The sequence below is a fragment of the Sorex araneus genome, chromosome 5 (genome assembly GCF_027595985.1).
Source record: "Sorex araneus isolate mSorAra2 chromosome 5, mSorAra2.pri, whole genome shotgun sequence".
In the NCBI taxonomy this organism is placed as follows: Eukaryota; Metazoa; Chordata; class Mammalia; order Eulipotyphla; family Soricidae; genus Sorex; species Sorex araneus.
In genome coordinates this window covers 85,738,263-85,760,379 of record NC_073306.1, presented here as the reverse complement: position 1 = coordinate 85,760,379, position 22,117 = coordinate 85,738,263, and the positions used below count along the sequence as shown (strand labels likewise).

Sequence of the window (22,117 nt, the reverse complement as noted above, 5' to 3'; positions counted from 1 at the left end):
GCAGCAGAATGAATATCTATCCATACTTCATCTGAATTAATCATTTACTTTCTCTCTCTCCCTTTGTCTTTTCCCCCCTCTACATGTGCACACATGTAAGTGTGTGTTCACACATGTATTATTTCTGTTCTGGCAAATAATGCAGCATTATGGCACATTATCCCTAAAAATTTCATCGGCATTTCCCAAAAATGACAATGTTCTCCTACAATATTATCAACTGTAAGAATATTCATATTGTTTTTTAAATTTTATTTTTATAAAGTTGTTCACAATATTTAATTACATTTAATATTCAAACACCAATCCCACCACCATTACACCTTCCTACCACCATATTTCCAACCCGACCCCAAACCTTGGCCCCCAAGCAGAACAAAAATAATTAACTTTGTATTGCTTGTTATGAATAATCCCCTAAAAATGAGACAAAAAAAAAAAAGGGGCCGGAGCGATAGCACAGCGGGTAGGGCGTTTGCCTTGCACGCGGCTGACCCGGGTTCGATCCCCGGCATCCCATATGGTCCCCCAAGCACTGCCAGGAGTAATTCCTGAGTGCAGAACCAGGAGTAACCCCTGAGCATCTCTGGGTGTGACCCAAAAAGCAAAAAAAAAAAAAAGAGAGACAAAAAAAGGTACCTTAGACGAAAGTGTGTGAAAATTGTTGATTTCACCCAGGAGCCATTAAGCCCTTTTATAAGAGATCAGTGATATGTTGTTAAAGTTTGAGCCTTATGTATATTGGGGCCAAGGAGATAGGACAGGTTAGGGTGCATGACTTGCAATTGTGTGCATGTGTGGTTCTGTGCCACATCCAGATGTTCTTAGGGCTTCCTCCTGGCTCTGTGCTCAAGTCTCACACCTGGAAGGGCTCTGGGGACGGTACTGGGTGCTGGGGGGTCACCAGGTACAAGGCAAGCACTAATCTACTCCTTATGGAAATAGATTTATTGGAAAGTAGAAGGGAAAGGAAAAGAAACCTTGAGTCAGGGAGGAGCTTAGCACAGGACTAAGTTACATCTATTCTTTAGGCACGCAGTATCACTGTACTGCATCAACTGCCAAGGTGCCAGCATCTATCCATCCCATCCTAGAGCCCTTTTTATATGTCTCCTTCTCCTTAACTCCTTCCCATGTATCTCACTCTCACAAAAAGGTAATCTCAGCTTTGTGTGTGTGGGTGGGGGGTGGGGGGGAGGAAACCACACCTGGTAATGCTCAGGGCTACTCATATAGGCTCTGTGCTTGGGGGCCACTCTTGGCAGTCTCAGGGGACCATGTGGTGCCAGGAATGAAACCCAGGTCTCCTGTATGCAAAGCTTCTGCTCCAGCCCATTGAGCTGTCTCTGCCGCCTGTGACCTCAGTTCTATTGTCATACTGTAGCCGATTCTATTGGACAATGAAATAACAAAAGTTTCCTTAATTTTAAGAAGGCAAAATTATATTTATGACCATGTATTTCTAATCATGGAGATAAAAGTGACAAGTTAAGTGCAAACTCTGCACTCACCAGTTGTTTATTATGCTGTGGCAGAGGACACGGCTGGGCTCCTGCTGGCACCGTGTACACTGGGGTCACTGACATGCTGGCAGGGTGAGCACATATGAAGCGGACCTGCACAATCTCTACAGCCGGACCAGGGTTCAGGACACCTGGGTGATTTCCAATTCGGAATGTCAGAACCTGTGAGGAAACAGAGCAGGAGGGAATTGTGGATGTGCACTTGGTGTCAATTGTAACAATCCAAAAATGTCAGAATTACTTAAATTCTGATACAGTGAGTTGAAAATTATCATCCGGAAAATCTTTAAGTCATTAATTATCTGTGCTAAAAGAAACAAGGATGTCTAAAAATTTGTATAGCTCTAACTCAGAACAATTTTACAGTGTTTTCATCAACCAAGTCTCTTGTTTCTAGTTGGTGAAAAAGAGAAAAATTAATCTGCTTCAGCTTATTCTGTTGGAATACTGGTAAATAACCATGTGAAAAATTAAAAAAGAAGTTTCAAAAAGGAGTAAATTGGACTGAAATTTGTAACAGTTAGACATACAGTAGGATAGATTACAAATACTCAAAAGTAGCTCAACTGATTAAAGCATAGTCATTTTTGTTTTGTTGTGCTTTGCTTTTGTTTCTTAGGCCACACCTGGCAGTGCTCAGGGTTTAGTCCTGGCTCTGTGCTCAGAGATCACTTCTGGTAAGGGTTGGGGTACTACATGAGGTGTTGGGGATCAGAGCTGGATCAGCAGCATGCAAGGCAAGCAGGTTACTCATTGCACTGTCTCTCTGGCACCTAGCATAGTTTAAAAAATTTCTTTAATTATTGTGGGGACCATACCAGTCAGTGCTTGGGGCCAGAATGATAGAACAGCAGGTAGGATGCTTGCCTTGCATGCGGCCAACAGGGGTTCAATCCCCAGCATCTCATACAGTCCCCCAAACACCACCAGGAATAATTCCTGAGTGCAGACCCAGTAGTAACCCCTGAGCATAGCTGAATGTGACCCAAAAAGACAAAAAGACAAAGAAAAACCCAAAACCAAAAAACATCGCAGGTAGTGCTTCAGGGTCATACCCAGTAATTCCTGGGGACCGCCTGGGTCACTGTTAGGGGCAGGGCAGAGGGAGTAGGGTGGGGTGCAAGCAGAGCTGGGGATTGAACCCAGGACATCAAACAAGCAAAACATATGCTTTTCCACTCAACCCACAGCCCTGCCCTCTCTTGCAATGCTCCTATGAAGTTAGCATTGTATGCTGTGGGTTGAGTCCCTGTGCGCTGCTCAGCCACGCTGTGTTTAGATTACAGATTCTTAGCCTGACTTAAAGTGCAGACCTTCGCTTTTGGTTGAAAGGACACAGCTGTGTTTTACTTTTTGTTTTGCTTTTGGGCCATACCAGCAATGCTCAAGGGTTATTCCTGATTCTGCACTCAGGAATCTCTCCTGGTGGGGCTCAAGAGACCTTATATGATGCCGGAGATCAAACCTGGATGCATGCAAGGCAAGTGTCTTACCTACCGTGCTATCTTTCTGGCCCCGTGAATTAGTTTATTACTATCTCAAAAATAACTAAGATTAGGTCAACTAAAATGGTTAATATACTTATTACTTTTATTAGCACAGATTTAACTTCTTTTTCCAATTGGCTAACCAGAGATGACACTTTAAATTCCCCTTCCTCAGTCTGGGGAGACAGTCAAAGGGCAAGGGCAGGAGCTCAGGCTTTGCATTTGGGAGCCCGGGGTTCAATCCTCAGCACCACGTGTTTCCTACAGCACTGCCAGGAATGGCCCCCACAGAGTTTCCTTCCTCTAATTATTTGGATATGGAAAATGAATATCCTGTGGTGCAAATAACAAAAAAATTATAGTAACACGGTTGTTGAAAATAGTATATATAATACATTACAAAAAGATATCAAACCACTTAGTGAGCTGTTAAAGAATTTTTGGAAGTGTAAAATAAAACTTTTGGGTACATTTAAAAGGTGAGGTTTTAAAAAAATCTTTAATAATTAGAATTTTCAGGGCTGGAGTGCTAGTACAGTGAGTAGGGCACTTGCCTTGTGTGCAGCCGACCCATCTTTGATCCCTGCCCCCCTATGTGGCTCTCTGAACCCTTCTAGGAGTGAGTCCTGAGTACAGATCCTGGAGAAAGTCCTGTGCATTGCTGAGTGTGGCTCCAAAAGAAAATGGAGCAATCAGAATTTTCCTATCTAGTCTGTAAAATTAAATCTACTAAAACCTGAAAAGAAAGGGCTAGATATACAAGAGATTTAGAGCATTATTGCAATATATACATATATAAAGAAAAGATTATTTTCCTACTTGTTCCCCTAAATCCAGACACAGGACCCGATAAATGTACTGATTCTGTTTTCTTTTAGCTGGAAGCCAGACTTGTGTTACTGAAATTTTTGCTGGGTTCTCCACGCTCAAATCCAAAAAGAATCGTGAGGGCTCCAGGATCCATGGTCGAGGGCCCCCCTCGAATACAACTTCCTTCACAGACTTCCATGTCACCAGTGCTACTTCCACAGGATTTAGAGCCTGATGACGGTTAAAGAAATTATTCCTTGATTAGTTAGGGAACTCAACAGTTTTCTAACAAGACAAACCAATCATTTATGCAGAAAATGACATGACTTAATTCTTACACTAAGGACCATGAACCAAACCAAATCTGAGGCTTCACCCAAGCAAACAGATGCCCTATTACTGAGTCACATCTGAAGTTACATATAAACTTCTTAAGGAGAGTCACGGATAAACTATCTTGGGGATGTAGAGACAGTTCAATCTGCTGAGTGCGTGCTCTGCCTGTAGCAGGGCTGGCTTCTGTCCCCGATACTATATGATCCTCTGAACACCATCCAGAGTAAACCCTAAGCACTGAACAGAATACCACCTGGTGTGGCCCAAAACAAAAAGAACAAGAAAATATCTAATACCTAAATTTTATTTTATTTTATTTTATTTTTTTGCTTTTTGGGTCACACCCAGCAATGCTCAGGGGTTACTCCTGGCTTTGCACTCAGGAATTACCGCTGGCAGTGCTTGGGGGACCATATGGTATGCTGGGGATCGAACCCGGGTCGGCCGCGTGCAAGGCAAACGCCCTACCCACTGTGCTATCGCTCCGGCCCCTAATACCTAAATTTTAAAATGTATTTATCTTCTTCAATAGTATAGTAGTATACAAATAAGTATAATAAAAACTGCATAAACAATTTTTGCATAAATATTTTAAGACTATTTTACTAAAGTTTCAAAAGCCCTTTGCCCTAAAAACGTAAAACTTTTAGAATTAAATATTCTCATATCTAATGGCAGTATTCCCTTAAATAATGTATATATAATTCAGTTTAACAAATATTCAACCGAAGTGGAAATTAGTAGTAGGGTTTCTGGTAACTCAATTCAGTAGCTGAGCAGAGATGAACAGGTCATAAATCACAAAGCTATGATAAGAACAGAATAAATGAATAGGTCCGACCAGGTGTGCAAACAGGAACTGGGAAGCTGCAGAAACAATATTAAACGTATGTTCGGAACTTGGAACAGATTGTACTAATCACTGTTTGTACCAACTATTGTACATGTGTTAAATGAAAAATGTCCCCCTCCTCCCAAAGCAACATACATGTAAGTAAATGTATAAAAATCCTTGTGAACTGCACTTGGGGGTTGATCTGGGCAGTAGCAGGTGGAGTTTGCATACGTAAATAAATAGGGTATCCCTTATATTTCTCAGGTGTCACCTTGGTCAGAATTCTCTAAGACAATGATAATCACTAGTGATATAATAATTAAAGCAAAATAAGCTACTGACTCATGAGATGCTTTTAGTCTGAAAAATATTTTTTGGGGGGTAGAGGGGATACGCCTGGCAATGCTAAGGGGTTACTCCTGTCTCTGCACTCTGGAATCACTCTTGGCAGTGTACTGGGAACCATACGGAATGCCAGGGATCAAAACCAGGTCAGCCATATGCAAGGCAATTGCCCTGCCTACTGTGTTATTGTACTCTATTGCACTATCTCTTTGGCTCCAAGTCCGGAAAAGATTGGAAGCAGGTAAATGATGTTACAAAAGGACTCAATACAGTGTGCTGTGCAAGCCTTCATGAAAGGCATCCCCGAGAAACAAAACAGAACTTACACCTCTTTTCCTACATGTATATCCCCAAACAAAACAGATCAAATGAATTAATTAACTGATAGGTAGAAGGAAAAATTGAGAACTACCATGTACAGAAACATAATGTTGATAAGATAGATAGAATGCATTTTCCCCAGGAGTTTAAAAGGCAAAAAATTATGATGAACACACTGGGTGAAAAGGAAAAAAATCATCTCAACTTTTCCTTTAAGGATAGTATTTTGTTCTGTTTTTGTTTTGAGGCCACACCCAGCAATGCTCAGGGTTGCTGAGGATCAAACCCAGGTTGGTCATGTGCAAGACACTTTACTCATTGCGCTATCTCTCTGGTTCTGAAATAAGGTTAAGGAAAGCAATAAAAATAAACTTCTAATGAAATAAGAATGAGCCACACCCAAGCACTGCCATTTATCAGACAAGCATGATGACTCATCTGCTATGAGAATGAATATGCTCTGACCAGATAGTGCTATATATGTGGCACAGTGTGTAATGACATCAACTGACAATGCAGATTTTAATGAGGAAGTAATATATTTTAAATGATTAACTATGTATAGTATATTATCAGCAAGAACTTAAAAAAATTTAGCTTCTCACCCTTGATCCCTGAGTATAGGGAGAAGAAAGACAGAGAAGGAGAGAATTTGAAGGAGGAAGTAAGAAGAGGTATATGAGAAGTAATGGGTGCAGGGGTCAAGGGTCTCAGGTGTTCGGTGGTGTAGAGGAGTGGTATAGTTATATATCCAAACTGCAGAGTCCATAACAATGAAAGCAGCAAACTTGCACAACAGCTGAACTTTAAAATGTGCCTACAGTGGGCACCTTGCATTCAGCCAACCGGTTTGATCCCTGGCATCCCATATGGTCCCTGAGAACCACCAGGAGTGATTTCTGAGTACAGAGCCAGGAGTAAGCCCTGAGCTTCGAGTGGCCCAAAGACAAAAAACAAAAAACAAAACAAAAAGTGCCTGTTGAGGCCAGGGTGAAGGAGTGAAGGTACAGTGTGAAGTGGAGTGACGTGCACTTGCCTTGCAGGAGGCTGTCCCAGGTTCATTCCTGCTACCCCAGATAGTCCCCCTCAGTTATCAGGAGTGATAACAGAGCAAAGAGCCAGCCCTAAGCACTGAGCACCACCACGTGTGGCCCCACTCTCAAAAAAAAAAAAGTGCCTGTCCGTAAAAGAGGCTGGGAGATTTAGGTGGGAAGGAAGCTGGGAACACTAGTGAAGCGAAGTTGACCCTTGTGGTGGGACTGAAGTTGGAACCCAGTAGTCCTAAAAGCCTAAAACTCCACTATGAATAACTTTGTAAATCAGTATCTTTTTTTTTCTTTTTGGGTCACACCTGGCGATGCACAGGGGTTACTCCTGGCTCTGCACTCAGGAATCACTCCTGGCAGTGCTCAGGGGACCATATGGGATGCTGGGAATCGAACCCGGGTCGACCTCGTGCAAGGCAAACGCCCTACCGCTGTGCTATCGCTCCAGCCCCAATAAATCAGTATCTTAACAAAAAAATAAAAATAAAAACACACATATCACTTGTAATAAAAAAGAAAAAAAATAGCTTCTGGGGCCTGAAAGATAGTAGAGTGGATAAGGCACTTTTTTTTGCACACAGGAAGCTGGATTTGATCCCCAGTATCTCATATTGTCACCTTAACCCTGCCAGGAATGATCCCTGATTATCCCCAAAATACTTAGCTCCTAAAAGAATCAATTATGTAGAAAACTGCAGGCTGACTAATATATTTTGAACAATGACTGTTTTTTTTTTTTGGTTTTTGGGTCACACCTGGCATTGCTCATGAATTACTCCTGATAGTGGTGCTCGGGGGTCACTCCTGGGAGAGTTCGGGGGACCATATGTGATGCTGGAGATTGAACCAGGATTAGCTACATGAAAAGCAAGCAAATTAACACTTGTATATTCTCTCCAGACCTGGAACCATGATGCTTATATTGTTCCAATTATAATGAAAACAGTGGACTAAAACTTAGAATATTGGGCTGGAGCAATAGCACAATGGGTAGGGCATTTGCCTTGCATGCAGCCGACCTGGGTTAGATTCCGAGCATACAATACGGTCCCCTGAGCACCGCCAGGAGTGATTCCTGAGTGCAGAGCCAAGAGTAACCTCTGAGCATCGCCAGGTGTGACCCGAAAAGAAGAAGAAAAAAAAAATTGACTGCTGTGCTGAAAAAACTAAGTATAAATGGCAAAAAAAGATGACTGAGCTACCTCTGTAGCATAGTTCTCTTTTAGAGTTACTCATTCAAAACAGAGTTAATGATATTCTCTATCTTTTTTAGGGTGGTATTCACAAAGATCTGTGGATATGTAGAAATTCAAACAGCACGCTAAAATTAATGAACTTTATGTGTTTCTACTATATATATGATATTTTAGTAATAAAGAGGGAAGAAAGGGAGTTTTGATATTTCTGAGGCAGAAACTTGAAGGAGTAAATTTCATGATAACCAGGTTTCATGAGATAGAGGTGTAAAAACGAGAGAGAATATAAATATTGCTAATCTTTTTGTTTGTTGTTTATGTTTTGGGGCCATACCTCTAAGTGCTCAGGACTTATTCCTGGCTCTGTGCTCAGGAATTATTCCTTGTTGGCTTGGGGGACCATATGGGATGCCAGAGAATGAATCTGGAGTTTGGCCACGTGTAAGACTAATGACCTACCCCGCTGTAATATTGCTCTGGCCCCAAATGTTGCTAATCTTTCAAAATGACCATAGGTGTCTAGGAAGCCCTAAGTGACACTGTGAGATTTGTGAAAAGATATGCTAGTGCCTTATTGTAATACGACCTCACCTTCAGGGGCTCATAAGCAGCAAATGTAGCACTGCTCTCCAAGTACTCTTCAGACTCAGTAACACTCACTGTTATCAGAGTATGGCCCAGAGATTTAGCTACTATATTAGTACTCGAACAGTGTGTTGGTCCAGGTCTTTGAATACCTGTAAGTCAAAATAGCAAGATTTCAAAAGATAATAAGCAGTCATATCCTGAGGAGATCCAGAAAAATATAAGGATTTTGATGCATTGAAAAAAAATCTTCATTTTACACATGATTAGACCTCAGTTTTCCCTATGAACTTGATATGAAAACTTATTCTTTCAGGGGTCAGAGCAATAGCACAGTGGGTAGGATGTATGCCCTGCATGTGGCCAACCCGGGTTCAATCCCTTGTGCCTCACATAGTCCCTGAAACTGCCAGGAGTGATTCTTAGTGGATACCCAGGAGTAAGACCTGAGCACTGGCAGGTGCAATCCAAGAACAAGAAGAAAAACTAAAAAGAAAAAAGTCATATATGCAAAGAGTTAAAACTACCAACAGAAGACCTTATCATGATCTGAAATCTCAAAATTGCTGTTGTCTGGTCACAATGAACCATCATCATCATCATCATCATCATCATCATCATCATCATCATCATCATCATCATCATCATCATCATCCCTTTGATCATCAATTTTCTCGAGCAGTCTCAGTAACGTCTCCATTCATCCTATCCCTGAGATTTTAGAAGCCTCTCTTAACTTGTCCTTCACAATGGTGTCACACTGGAGGCTCTTTCAGGTCAGGGGTTTGAGACCCATCATTGTTACTGGTTTTGGCATATGGATACGCCACAGGGAGCTTGCCAGGTTCTCCGATGCGTGTAGGAAACTCTCAGTAGCTCACCAGGTTCTCCGAGAGGGAGAACTAGGCTATAAGATGCTTTCGGGAACTTGGTTTTATAGTCTCTGGATGGTGGCCGTTGATGGGGGCAGTTTCTGGGTGTGACCACCTAGCTACTGGAAAATGGGGAATCTGGTCGGAAGAGGCCCAGTTCCAATCCGAGCAGGCTTGGAGATCTCAGCCCTGGGTCTCTTGCCCCTGCGCCTGGCTGTCTTCAATGGGGCCCCTCAGAGGGGGTGGGCTGAGTTTCCCTCCCTGTCCCAAGCAGAGCCCCGGCAGCTGAAGACCTCCAGAACCCAGCCGGTGATTCCCCTAACTAAACACTAGTGTTCAATTGTTTTTTGTACACAGGATTCTTCCTTCGAAATCATTTTCCATTTTCTTTTTTATTTTCTATTTCCCAAAATACAGAACCTCCTTAGTTAAAATAGTATCTTTGTTTTTCAGTTTTTCTTTTCCTTATACACACACACACACACACCCTTTTCTTAAATTACTTTTCTCTCTTTTAAATGGTTGTGGAGAGGGGCTGGAGAGATAGCACAGCGGGTAGGGTGTTTGCCTTGCACGCGGCCGACCCGGGTTCGATTCCCAGCATCCCATATGGTCCCCTGAGCACGGCCAGGAGTAATTCCTGAGTGCAGAGCCAGGAGTAACCCTGTGCATCGTCAGGTGTGACCCAAAAAACAAGAAATAAATAAATAAATAAATAAATGGTTGTGGAGAATGAAGTTGCAAATTGACACTTTGGTTTCCTGTTTTTTAAGTAAACATCGTTATATATTTAATTTCAAATTTATTTATTTTTTTCTTTTTGGGTCACACCCAGTGATGCTCAGGGGTTACTTCTGGCAGTGTCTGGGGGACCACATGCGGTGTCGGGGATAAAACTCGGGTCGGCCGAGTGCAAGGCAAACGCCCTACCCGCTGTGCTATCACTCCAGCCCCGTAGTTTAAAATTTCTATATGCACAGGTTGATAAGCATTTTCCCTGTCTGTCACTGTCACTGTCACTGTCATCCCATTGCTCATCGATTTGCTCGAGCAGGCACCAGTAATGTCTCAATTTCTTTTTTTTTTAATAAAAATTTTATTTTATTAAATCACCATGTGGAAGATTACAATGCTTTCAGGCTTAGGTCTCAGTTATACAATGCTGAAACAACCATCCCTTCACCAGCACCCATATACCACCACCAAAAAAAAAAAAAACCCCCCACACACCTCCCATCCCGCCCCCCCACCCCCGCCTTGTAACTGATAAGTTTCATTTTACTTTCTGTTTACTTTGGTTAAATTCAATATTTCAACACAGACCTCATTATTGTTGTTAGGAGTACCCAACTAGATTTAGACCTACTGTGAAGACAAATGAGGTCGCGCGGCAGCTAGTGCGGCCGCGCGGTTTTGAATTTCCATACTTTAACAACTAAGTCCAGGGAGATTTCTTCCAGATATTAGATCATTGCAGGCTTGAAAGTCCCATCTGTGGTCGTCTTAGTATGGCGGACACCGCGCCCTTCATCCCCGGAGAGAAAGAGGCGAGAAAGAGAAATACCTTTCCCCTCCTGGGCGGGCACGGGGCCGAGACTTAGTTCTCAGGCTGGAGGTAATGTCTCAATTTCTGTACCTTTGTTTCTACATTTTAACACCTACTACAAATAAGTTGGCTAATATAGAAATATAACGAAATGTGTATAGTTACTGTTCTGCCATATGAATTAATCATTATGTTATTAACCTGAAATTAACATATTGTTAAAGTCAGATTATATATTAATGGAAGAGAGATGTAATTCTGTGAATTTAGACTATAATTTATAGTTTCTAAAATGATGATTGATTATTTAATTCAGGAATGAAAAAAAGAGAGAGAAAGAAAATGAAAACTCTATACTTACCTTCCTTAATAAGAGTAAAGACTCCTTGTTTATCCATATTCAGATCCAAAGATAAATGAGAGCAGTCTGTGAAGGAGATGACCTCTTTGGTTTCCTTATTTATGTGATACATTGAAATAGGAATTTCTATAATCTGGCCTATCTCCACATCAGCGTGAAATGGTAACAGTTCCATTTTATTCAGCTTCAGGACATATATCTGGAGAGAAAAAAATTCATCTTCCAGGGGCGAAAGAGTAACTGGTATGGCTCTTGTTTTCATTTTGTTTTGTTTTGCTGTTTTGCTTTGGTGTGTGTGTGTGTGGGGGGTAAGGTGTTTGTGTGTGTGTGTGTGTGTGTGTGTGTGTGTGTGTGTGTGTGGTGAGGGGCACACCCAGCAGCACTCAGGGATTATTCCTGTTTCTGTGCTCAGTGATCACTCCTAGCAGGCTCTGGGGACCACCTGGTATGCCAGGGATCAAACCTAGGTTGGTCATGGACAAGGCAAGCGTCCTGCCCATTGTACTATTGCTCCAATCCCCCTCTTATTCTTGGGCTTTATAACTACCCAGCTACCAGAGCTAGACACCACTGTGTTCTTAAACCTTTTACACTCCTGCCCCTACTAGGTATTTAGCCTTAGATCAGCCTCTAAAATACCCTCAATTTGTCTCTTTTCCTGTATATTTAATACTATTTCATTAGTTTAAACTGAATTGGACACTTCACCTTAACTGTCTCCCTTTAATCCTTTCTAGATTGATGTATATAGCATCAGAACTTATCTTTCATTCCTTTTAAAAATATTATTTGGGTCAGAGAGATAGTAAAGGGGTTAAGGTGCTATACTTGAGCATGGCCAGCCGAGACTTAATCCCCAGCATGATATGTGGTCCTTCAGCACTGTCAAGAGAAAGCCCCAAGCACCTCTGTATGTGGCCCAGCCCCACACCCCTAATAAAAGTATATAGTTGGATACTGTTGTTATTTGTGAGAGCTGTCCCCCATGGTGCTTGGGGGGGCATGTAGTATGGGGGATAAAACCCATTGTCCCATATAGGCAAGACACATCTTCCCCACAAATATTGCTTTATCTGGTTGTGAGTAGATGTGTTTCTCTACAATATTACCGATCTGCTTAAAAAACCTGCATTGAATCGCCATGGTCTGCAGAAGGGTTCAGTAGATGGTTTCTGTGAAGGGCCAGATCACATATATTTTAGGCTTTGGAGGCATGTGGCTTCTATGGCAGCTACCCAGTTTTGTAGTCATGACCTCGAATCATTATGTAGTGCATAGACAATATACTATATAGACATAAATTAGTGTCTATGTTATGAAAAAATTTTATTTATAAAAAATATATAGATTGAGTATAATTCTTAGGCTTTTGTTTGGCTCCATTTTTTGGTTGTTGTTTGGTCATACCCGGTGGTGCTCCTGGCTCTCAGGAATCACTCCTGGTGAGGCTGGGGGACTTTATGGAGGTGACCAGGGTCAAAACTGGCTCAGTTGCACGCAAGGAAAGCACCCTACTTGCTGTACTTGCTGTCCCCTCTAATCCCCCCAAAAAATAACCAGGTATCAAGTAAAGTAGTTTTCAACCCAAGTCCAGACACAGTTAAATAACATATACTTCCAAGCTGAATTTGAAAAGCATTTTTATGGAGTACCATGTTTTATTTGCTAATCTGTGCCAGAAAACATTTAAAATGTGTCACTTTACATATATTTAGACAGCGGTATTTCAGATGTAACTAGAAGATTCTTTGGAAGTTGTTTACCTTAATTTCTCCATATCGAAAGGGATTTTGTACATCTCGGGCCAAAACTGTGCTGTTTCCCCTGACCTTCCCTGCTGTCACTACTCCTTTGGTGGTCACCAAGGCCACTGTCTCATTGGAGGAGGTCCAGGTGAAGTTGCCACTGCCACCCTCTACCTGTGAAAAGAAGCAACCTTATGTTTAATCTCATAGAATTGAAGTGAAAATATTAATGCCTGAGTACCGAAATAAGGTTTAGGAAATAAAGTCTATTTAATAAGCTATCTCTAGACACGTTAAAAAACTTGATGCTATGTGCCAGACACATAGTACACAGGGTAAAGTGCTTTCTTACCTTGCATCTAGCTAATCTCAGTTTCAACTCTGAGCATCATGGCTGTGACCCCAAAATAAAAAATCCCAAGGAGGGACAGGAGAGATGGTTTGATGAGGTGATTCAACGCTCTGCATGCAAAGGCCCAGGTTTGATCCCCAACACTGTATGGTCCCCAGAGTGGCTCCTGAGCACCTCCAGGTGTGGCACCAAAACAAATGAAAACAACAATAACAAAATCACAAGGAAGGATGTAGGGGAAAGAAACAGTAAATCAAGTTTTATTACTGATGTATGATAGTACTTAAGACCACTTTTTAAATATGAGTTATACTATTAAGATTAGGATAAAATAAATTTTAACATTAATAACTTTCAAATGAATACATTTTAATAAATTACTCCACCAGGGGCGCTGGAGTGATAGCACAGCGGGTAGGGCGTTTGCCTTGCACGCGTCCAACCCGGGTTCAAATCCCAGCATCCTATATGGTCCCCTGAGCACGGCCAGGGGTGATTCCTGAGTGCAGAGCCAGGAGTAACCCCTGTGCATTGCCAGGTGTGACCCAAAAAGCAAAAAAAAAATAAATAAAAAATTACTCCACCAGGGAAAATTGGCTTAACTTTTTGTGAAGTCTCATTCAATAGGACACCATACCTCTACTTTATAACGATATAACATTCCTAAAGGATGATGAGGAAATGCCAGAAAGTTGGGTGTAAGCGTGATGGGAAAATAAATCTTCACTTCTTGTTGATGTAAGATTGGAAATTTCAAAGTCTTGACAAGTTTATTCTATAAAAACAGAAAAAAAATCAAGAGTTTTATAGGGATTGTTCTTATGATACCCATTCAGATTAAAAGGATTATAGGGTCAGAGAGAGAGTGGGTAGAACATTGGCTTTGCATGCAGCTGACCCGGGTTCAATCCCCAGCACCCTGTATGGTCCCCCATGCCTGCTGGGAGTGACTCCTGAGTACAGTTGGATGTGACCTATTGCTAAATAGGTTTAGCAAATTGGTATGTTAATGGATTATATCATATACTTTTTAAAAAAAATTTATTGAATCACCATGAGATAGTTACAAGCTTTCATGTTTGTGCTACAATCACACAATGATCAAACACCCATCCCTCCACCAGTGCACATTCCCCACCACCAATATACCCGGTATACCCCCCTTTCCTGCCCTCCCTCTGCCTCCATGGCAGACAATATTTCCCATATTCTTTCTCTACTTTGGGGCATTACCATTTACTTTCTATCCCAAGAACAACCTTCCCCCCAGAATGTGAAAACCACAGTCACTCATGAGCACAAGCTCCAGTCATTATGATAACAATAAGGGAGTAAAATGGAAGTAATGTTTTGAGGGCCAAAAGATTAGCACAGAGGCTAAGGCACTTGCCTTGCATGCAGCCACCCCCATTTGGATGGTCCTGGGGCTGCATATGGTCCTGAGCCCTGTTAGGAATGATACCTGAGCACAAAGCCAGGAGTAAGCCCTGAGCACCATCAGGTGTGGTTCAAAAACAACACAAAACAAAATGTATTGAATGTAGCAGCAAGGGAGAATGCAAGTCAATGATGACTCTTGTTTTTTTTTTTTTTTTGCTTTTTGGGTCACACCCAGCGATGTTCAGGGATTACTCCTGGCTCTGCACTCAGGAATTACTCCTGGCAGTGCTTGGGGGATCATATGGGATACCGGGGATTAAACCCAGGTCTGCCACATGCAAGGCAAACACCCTACCTACTGTACTATCACTCTGGCCTGGGTATTTATTTTTTAAGTGGGTGAGAAAATTGACTGGTCCAGCCTTTTTAGAAAAAAATATGGAAATAGGGAAATTCCTCAGAAAACTAGGAATTGAGCTTTCATATGACACAGCAATTCAGATCCTGAAAATATACCGTAAGGGCCCCAAAACACGATGAAGACATAATGAAGAAAAGTCATACTCCTATATACATTGTAGAACTATTCATAATAGCCAAAATCTGAAAATACTCAAGTGCCCCCAAACAGACAGTTGGATAAAGAAGCTATGGTACATATACATAAGGGAATACTAGACAGCTGTTAGAAAAATCAAGGCATGAAATTTGCTGATAATGGATGTATTTGGAGAGTATCATGCTGAGTGAAATGAGTCAGAGGGAGAGGGAGAGAGAATGATTGCACTCATTTGTGGGATATAAAGAAACAGTGGGAAAATAATGCCCAAAGACAACCAAAAGAAAGGGCAGAAAAACAGACCCTTTGTAGGAAGCATTGGGGGAAGGGGTTAGGATGGGAAGGGACCAGCATGACAATGGGAACAGGAACTGGTCACTCTGGATAAGACTGGGTGCTGAAAGGAGGTAAAGTGACGCATGACACCCTTTCAGTAACAGTACTGCCACAGTGCCTAAAAGTAAAAAGGAAAAGAAAAAAGTGCCTGCCATGGAGCAGCTGGAGGGTGGGAGGGAAGGAAACTGGGGACATTAGTGGAGGGAAGGGGACACTGGTGAAGTGATTGGTGCTCGATCATTGTATGCCTGAAATTCAGTCATGAATAACTTTGTAATTCATGGTGATTTAATAAACTTTAAAAAAATCAATGTTTTATATATATTATATATATTTATTTACATATATGTATATTATATATACATACATATATATACTTTTTGGGTCACACCCTGCATTGCTCAGGAATTACTAGTTACTCCTGGTTCTGAACTCAGGAATTCCTCCTGGTGGTGGTTGGAGGACCATGTGGAATGCTGGGAATCAAACCCGGCAAGGCAAACACCCTACTTTGTGTCCTATCACTCTGGCCCCTTTAATTATATTTGAAAGGTATTAGAAACTCGTTCAGACGAGTCTCACGCATGAAGGAACCGGCAGAGGAACCCAGGTATGCGGGACCCGGGGCTGAGATCTCCAAGGGCTGAGATTTCCAAGGCTGCTCAGATTGGGACTGGGCCTCCTCCACCCAGACCCCCCATTTTCCAGTAGCTAGGCAGTCACACCCAGAAACGGCCCCCTGGCGCCATGCAATCCCATCAATGGCCAACATCCAGAGACTATAAAACCAAGCTCCTGGAAGTCAGCGACGTAGAGTCTCTTGTCCCTGCGCCTGGCTGTCTTCACTAGGGCCCCTTGGAGGGGATGCGTTTCCCTCCCGCCACACCTCCACCGCGCAGAGCCTCTACAGTTGAAGACCTCCAGAACCCAGCCACAGCCATGCACAAGGCCACTCTCCACACGTGCGGCTGCGCGACATCTAATAGCCTATTTCTCCCTCCTGGAGAACCTGACAAGCTACTGAGAGTCTATTGCCCACATAGGAGATCCTGGCAAGCTCCCTGTGGCATATTCATATTCCAAATACAGTAACAGATATATACATACCTCTCGGAGAGCCTGGCAAGCTACCGAGAGTATCCCGCCCGCACGGCAGAGCCTGGCAAGCTACCCGTGGTGTATTCAATATGCCAAAAACAGTAAGGATAGGTCTCATTACCCTGACCCTGAAAGAGCCTCCAATCATTGAGAAAGTAAGGAGAGGCTGCTAAAATCTCAGGGCTGGGAGGAATAGAGACGTTACTGGTGCGCACTTGAGTAAATCAATGAACAATGGGATGACAGTGATACAGTGATTAGAAACAGGGGGCTGAAGAAATAATATGGTGGGTAGGAAAAAAAATATGGTGGGTAGGGCACTTGCCTTTTATGCAGCCTACCCAGATTTAATCCCCAGCATTTCATATGATGCCCCCAAATACTGCCACGAGTGATCCCTGAGCACAAAGCCAGAAATCAGCCCTGAGCAACACTGGGTGTGGGCCCCCCAAAGATAAAATAAAATAAAGAAAATTAGAAACAGATTCATCTGTTGTCTGTTTATATAATTCCATTTTATATCATAACATATGGAAATCACATATATAGCCATCCCAAATACAGAATGTGAAATAACAAAGATTGAAAAGGAAATTTGTAGAGGCATAAATATGAGTGTACTATTTATAAGTTTCTTCTTTATTTTTGTTAAAGATAAAGATAGGATATGCTAAATATCTATTTGTGAATCAACAAGTCAGCAGGCCAAGACTTGTCATGTTCTTAGGATTATGAAACTTCTTTTGAATTCCTACCTGGGATACGATGGAAACCAGGGATGCATTTATTATCACGACACCATCTTTCAGAGCTTTTACTACATGATAGGATCCATTTGTAGTACTTAGCTGCACTTCAAAGTACTCTTTTAGAAACTGGTACATAATTCTGAAATTCTGAAGAAATTCACAGCAACATAAATCTGAAAAGATGTCCCCCATCCCCTAAAACCATTGTGATTACAAGTAAGTAAAAATAAAGTATATTCATGCAATTTGGGAATAAAGGAACAAAAGCAGAGTCTTTAGTCTCCCTCATAGAAGTTGTAGGTTGGAATGATATACGTTTTAAAAGGCACTAGTTGGGCCTGGAGCAATAGCACAGTGGCTAGGGGCGTTTGCCTGGCACAAGCCGACCCGGCTTTGATTCCAAGCATCCCATATCCCTGAGCACCGCCAGGAGTAATTCCTGAGTGCAGAGCCAGGTGTAACCCCTGTGAATTGCTGTGTGTGACTCAAAAAGCAAATACAAACAAACAAACAAACAAACAGAACCCAAAAGGCACCATTTATTAAGGGCAAGTAATAAATCAGAACAACACTTATATAACAGTGTTAATTTGTGTCATTCCCAAATTAACAGTTCTCAGGATGGGAAAGTGAATCCTGCAGAGTGAAATACCATGTTGAAATTTACAGTACAACTTCACCATTTAAATAACTAAGGCAATCATCTCTGAAATGAAGTTGTACAGGTCAGGAGTCAGAGAGAGATCATTCAAAGGTTAAGGCACTTACCTTCCACAGAGCCCACCCCAGTTCTTTCCCTGGCACCACATGTAGTCCCCTGAACACTGTCAGGAGTGTTTCCTGAGTAGTGCTGGGTGTGGCAAAAAAAAAAAAAAAAAAAAAGGCAATGACTTGCATTTCCAAAGATAAACTCTAGAAGCAAAAGAAAGACTCCCTAGCAGAAAGATGTTCAGCTCAAGAAGTATCTCTACAAGGGATTAGAAAAATCTGAGAGAGACTTACATCTGAAGTATAGACTTTGGTGCTGCTTTTATCAAACACTTCCACTGTAATGATGTACACCTGTCCCACCTCTAGACTCCATCGGCCTCCAGGTTGGACTGTGAAACCTATACACAAATCAAGAAAAAAGTAGAAGAGGTCAATGGTTTTCTACAATAAATTAAAAACTGCAAACTTAAATAAAAGCTATTCAAAATGACAAAACTTGCTAATATAGATGTTTTCCAGAGTAGATCCATTAGTTTCCTCTATAAAACTGTATAATATGGGGCTGGAGTAATAGCACAGTGGGTAGGGCATTTGCCTTGCATGCGGCCGACCCAGGTTCGATTCCCAGCATCCCATATGGTACCCTGAGCACCGCCAGGAGTGATTCCTGAGTGCATGAGCCAGGAGTAACCCTGTGCATTGCCAGGTGTGACCCAAAAAGAAAACAACAAAAACAACAACAAAACAATTGTATCATAATTTGGAATTCCAAAGATCCCAGCTTAATCTGCTCATCTCAGCATAAAGAAACTTGTTTTTTGGGTCACACCTGGTGAGAGCACAGTGGGTAGGGAGTTTGCCTTCCACAAGGCTGACCCGGGTTCAGTTTCCAGCATCCCATAAGGTCCCCTGAGCACCGCCAGGGTTAATTCCTGAGTGCAGAGCCAGGAGTGACCCCTGTGCATCACCGGGTGTGACCCAAAAAGCAAAAAAAAAAAAAAAAGGTAAGGCGCTTGCTTGGCACACAATCAGCCAAGGTTTGATCCTCAGCATCCCATATGGATCCGCAAGCACCACTAGGAGTAATTCCTGAGCATTTCTGGGTGTGGCCCAAAAACAAAAAACAAAAAAGTCTTATTTTCCTAATCTAAAATTGTTTTACTCTATCTTCATACTTTTCCTCATGTTTCAAGGTGCTTCATTCTTTTTTTTTTTTTGCTTTTTGGGTCACACCCAGCGATGCTCAGGGGTTACTCCTGGCTTTGCACTCAGGAATTACTCCTGGCAGTGTTTGGGGGATCATATGGGATACCGGGAATTGAACCCAGGTCGGCCTCGTGCAAGGCAAACGCCCTACCCGCTGTGCTATCGCTCCAGCCCCCACGGTGCTTCATTCTTACAGACAACACTTAAATATGAGGAAACATATCAAAGTAAGGCTAAATTTGAAGTTACTTCAATTTCATAATGGTTAATTAAGTGCTCTAGTTTTTGATGCACTCATTACAGTACAACAGTTTAAACTCTATTTGGCTTTTCAAAAACTATTTAAAAATACCTAAAAATGCAGGCTCTACAACGTACACTGTGCAATTTGGGAGTCCAGACACCAATCGCATATGGATATCTTAATTTTTGTTTAAGGAAATCTTATCCACTAGAGTTGGCTGAAAAGAGAAACATGATCTACTACAGGAACTAAAAAAGCTGCTAAAAATTCTTTTTATTTATTTTTTATTTATTAACAAATAAAGCTTTATTAGCAACAAGGTGGCACGCTCATGTCCTACAGAACCATCTAATCTGTACATCACAATAAGCAGTTTACACAGGACGATAACAAGGAAATAGATTTAGGAAATTGTAGTCTGCTGGGCATCAGGAGGGTCATTAAATGACGTGTGGGCTGGTCCTCTGACGTCTGCTGATGTTATCCTGTGGCCACAGAGCAGTCCATGGTGGTGTTTCTGTTTTTCAATTAGTATTGCTGGTGGTACAGTGGGAGCAAGGGAGATAGACCCGAGAAAGGAGTGCTTCTGCCTCTGCTCAGCCAGCCTTGGCCACCAGTGCTTGGGGAAATGCCTGGCCTGGGTCAAGCCAGTCCCCACCTCAGCCCAGGCACTGTGGGCTGTTGCCCTCTCTCACAGAAAAGAATTTCAGGAGGAGGCAAACTTTTTGTTGAGGGAGCCAGAGAAAGAGAGAGAGATTATAGCGGCCAGGGCACGTGATAATACAGCAGTCTTGCACGTGGCCAATCTGGATTTGATGTGAGATGTGTGTTCAAGGGGGATCACAGCCTTTGAAGAACAAGAATAAAATTATCTACTGGGGGCCCAGAGGAACTTAAGGGCTCCTGCCTTGGAAGTGAATGTCCATTCCTTCAAACCAACAGTACCCCACATAGGCCATAAACAACGTCTAGACACACTGCAGCCAGGTGTGTGTAAGTTCTACAAAAGGAAGTATGACCATGGGCTGGTGCGATAGCACAGCAGGTAGGGAGTTTGCCTTGCACACAGCCAACACGGGTTTGATCCCCAGCATTCCATATGGTCCCCTGAGCACTGCCAGGAGTAATTCCTGAGTGCAGAGCCATGAGTGACTCCTGTGCATCGCCAGGTATGACCCAAAAAGAAAAAAAAAAAAAAGAAGGTATGACTTCCAGAAACACAACTAAAAGAGATGTGGGTACCACAGCTCCAACATGCAATTTCTGACAAGCATGTGTATGAGCACCACCACCGCATCTAGGGGGACTTACGAAGAGTGCAGGCCCTAGGGAGCATTTGCAAGCACCACAACAAAGGGAGTACAAATATCAGTGAGCATATGCAAAGCACCACAATCTCATGCCTGGTCCTTTTTATGCACCACAATTAAATGTGTGCGCACCTTAGGTACGTGTGCACCTCCCCATGGTCTCAACAATAATCTCAATAACCACCACAAAGGCCTTCACTAACAGAGGCCAGGCACTTGCTTTGCACACATGCTACCCACCCCGATTGGTCCCGTCACCTCATATAATCCCTGAGCCCTGCCAGGCGTAAGCCCCGAGCACTGCCAGATGTCTCCAAAACCAAAATAAATAAATAAACAAGGAGGGGGCTGGAGCAATAGCACAGTGGGTAGGGCGTTTGCCTTGCATGCAGCCGATCCAGGTTCGAATCCTAGCATCCCATATGGTCCCCCAAGCACCACCAGGAGTAATTCCTGAGTGCATGAGCCAGGAGTAACCCCTGTCCATCGCCGGGTGTGACCCAAAAATAAATAAATAAATAAATAAATAAATAAATAAATAAATAAATAAACAAGGAAAAGAAAAGAAAAACAACCACAAAGGAAAGGGTGGGAATAAAATAAAATTTTTGAGTTTTGTTTTTTTTTTTGGGGTCACACCTGGCGATGCACTGGGGTCACTCCTGGCTCTGCACTCAGGAATCACCCCTGGCGGTGCTCAGGGGACTATATGGGATGCTGGGAATTGAACCCGGGCCAGCTGCGTGCAAGGCAAACGCCCTACTCACTGTGCTATCACTCCAGCCCCAATTTTTGAATGAAATTTAAAAAAAAGTCTTAAAAAAGCAAAAAAACTAAACCTAAGGGACTTAGTCATCCCAGAGATAATATACTCTTTGACTTAAAAATTGAGGAAGATGGGGGCTGGAGCAATAGCACAGCGGGTAGGGCGTTTGCCTTGCACGCAGCTGACCCGGGTTCGATTCCCAGCATCCCATATGGTCCCCTGAGCACCGCCAGGGGTGATTCCTGAGTGCAGAGCCAGGAATAACCCCTGTGCATTGCCAGGTGTGTACCCAAAAAGCAAAAAAAAAAAAGAAAAACTGAGGAAGATGGGATAAGAGTTAAAAATAAACATTGGGGTGGGGGAAATGTTAGGGAGGGAACATGAGGACAATGGTGGAG

At 42.5% G+C, this 22,117-nt stretch overlaps 1 protein-coding gene across 1 annotated transcript in view; it reads right to left on the bottom strand.

Moving 5' to 3' along the window:
• Window positions 1-22,117, bottom strand: part of NUP210L (nucleoporin 210 like) — a 102,262-nt gene that overhangs the window by 57,559 nt on the left and 22,586 nt on the right. Inside the window, 9 exon segments of the mRNA XM_055139913.1 lie at window positions 1,512-1,685; window positions 3,830-4,051; window positions 8,491-8,636; window positions 11,264-11,462; window positions 13,027-13,182; window positions 13,998-14,135; window positions 17,489-17,629; window positions 18,485-18,591; window positions 19,752-19,820. Coding sequence (XP_054995888.1) covers window positions 1,512-1,685; window positions 3,830-4,051; window positions 8,491-8,636; window positions 11,264-11,462; window positions 13,027-13,182; window positions 13,998-14,135; window positions 17,489-17,629; window positions 18,485-18,591; window positions 19,752-19,820 — 1,352 coding nt within the window.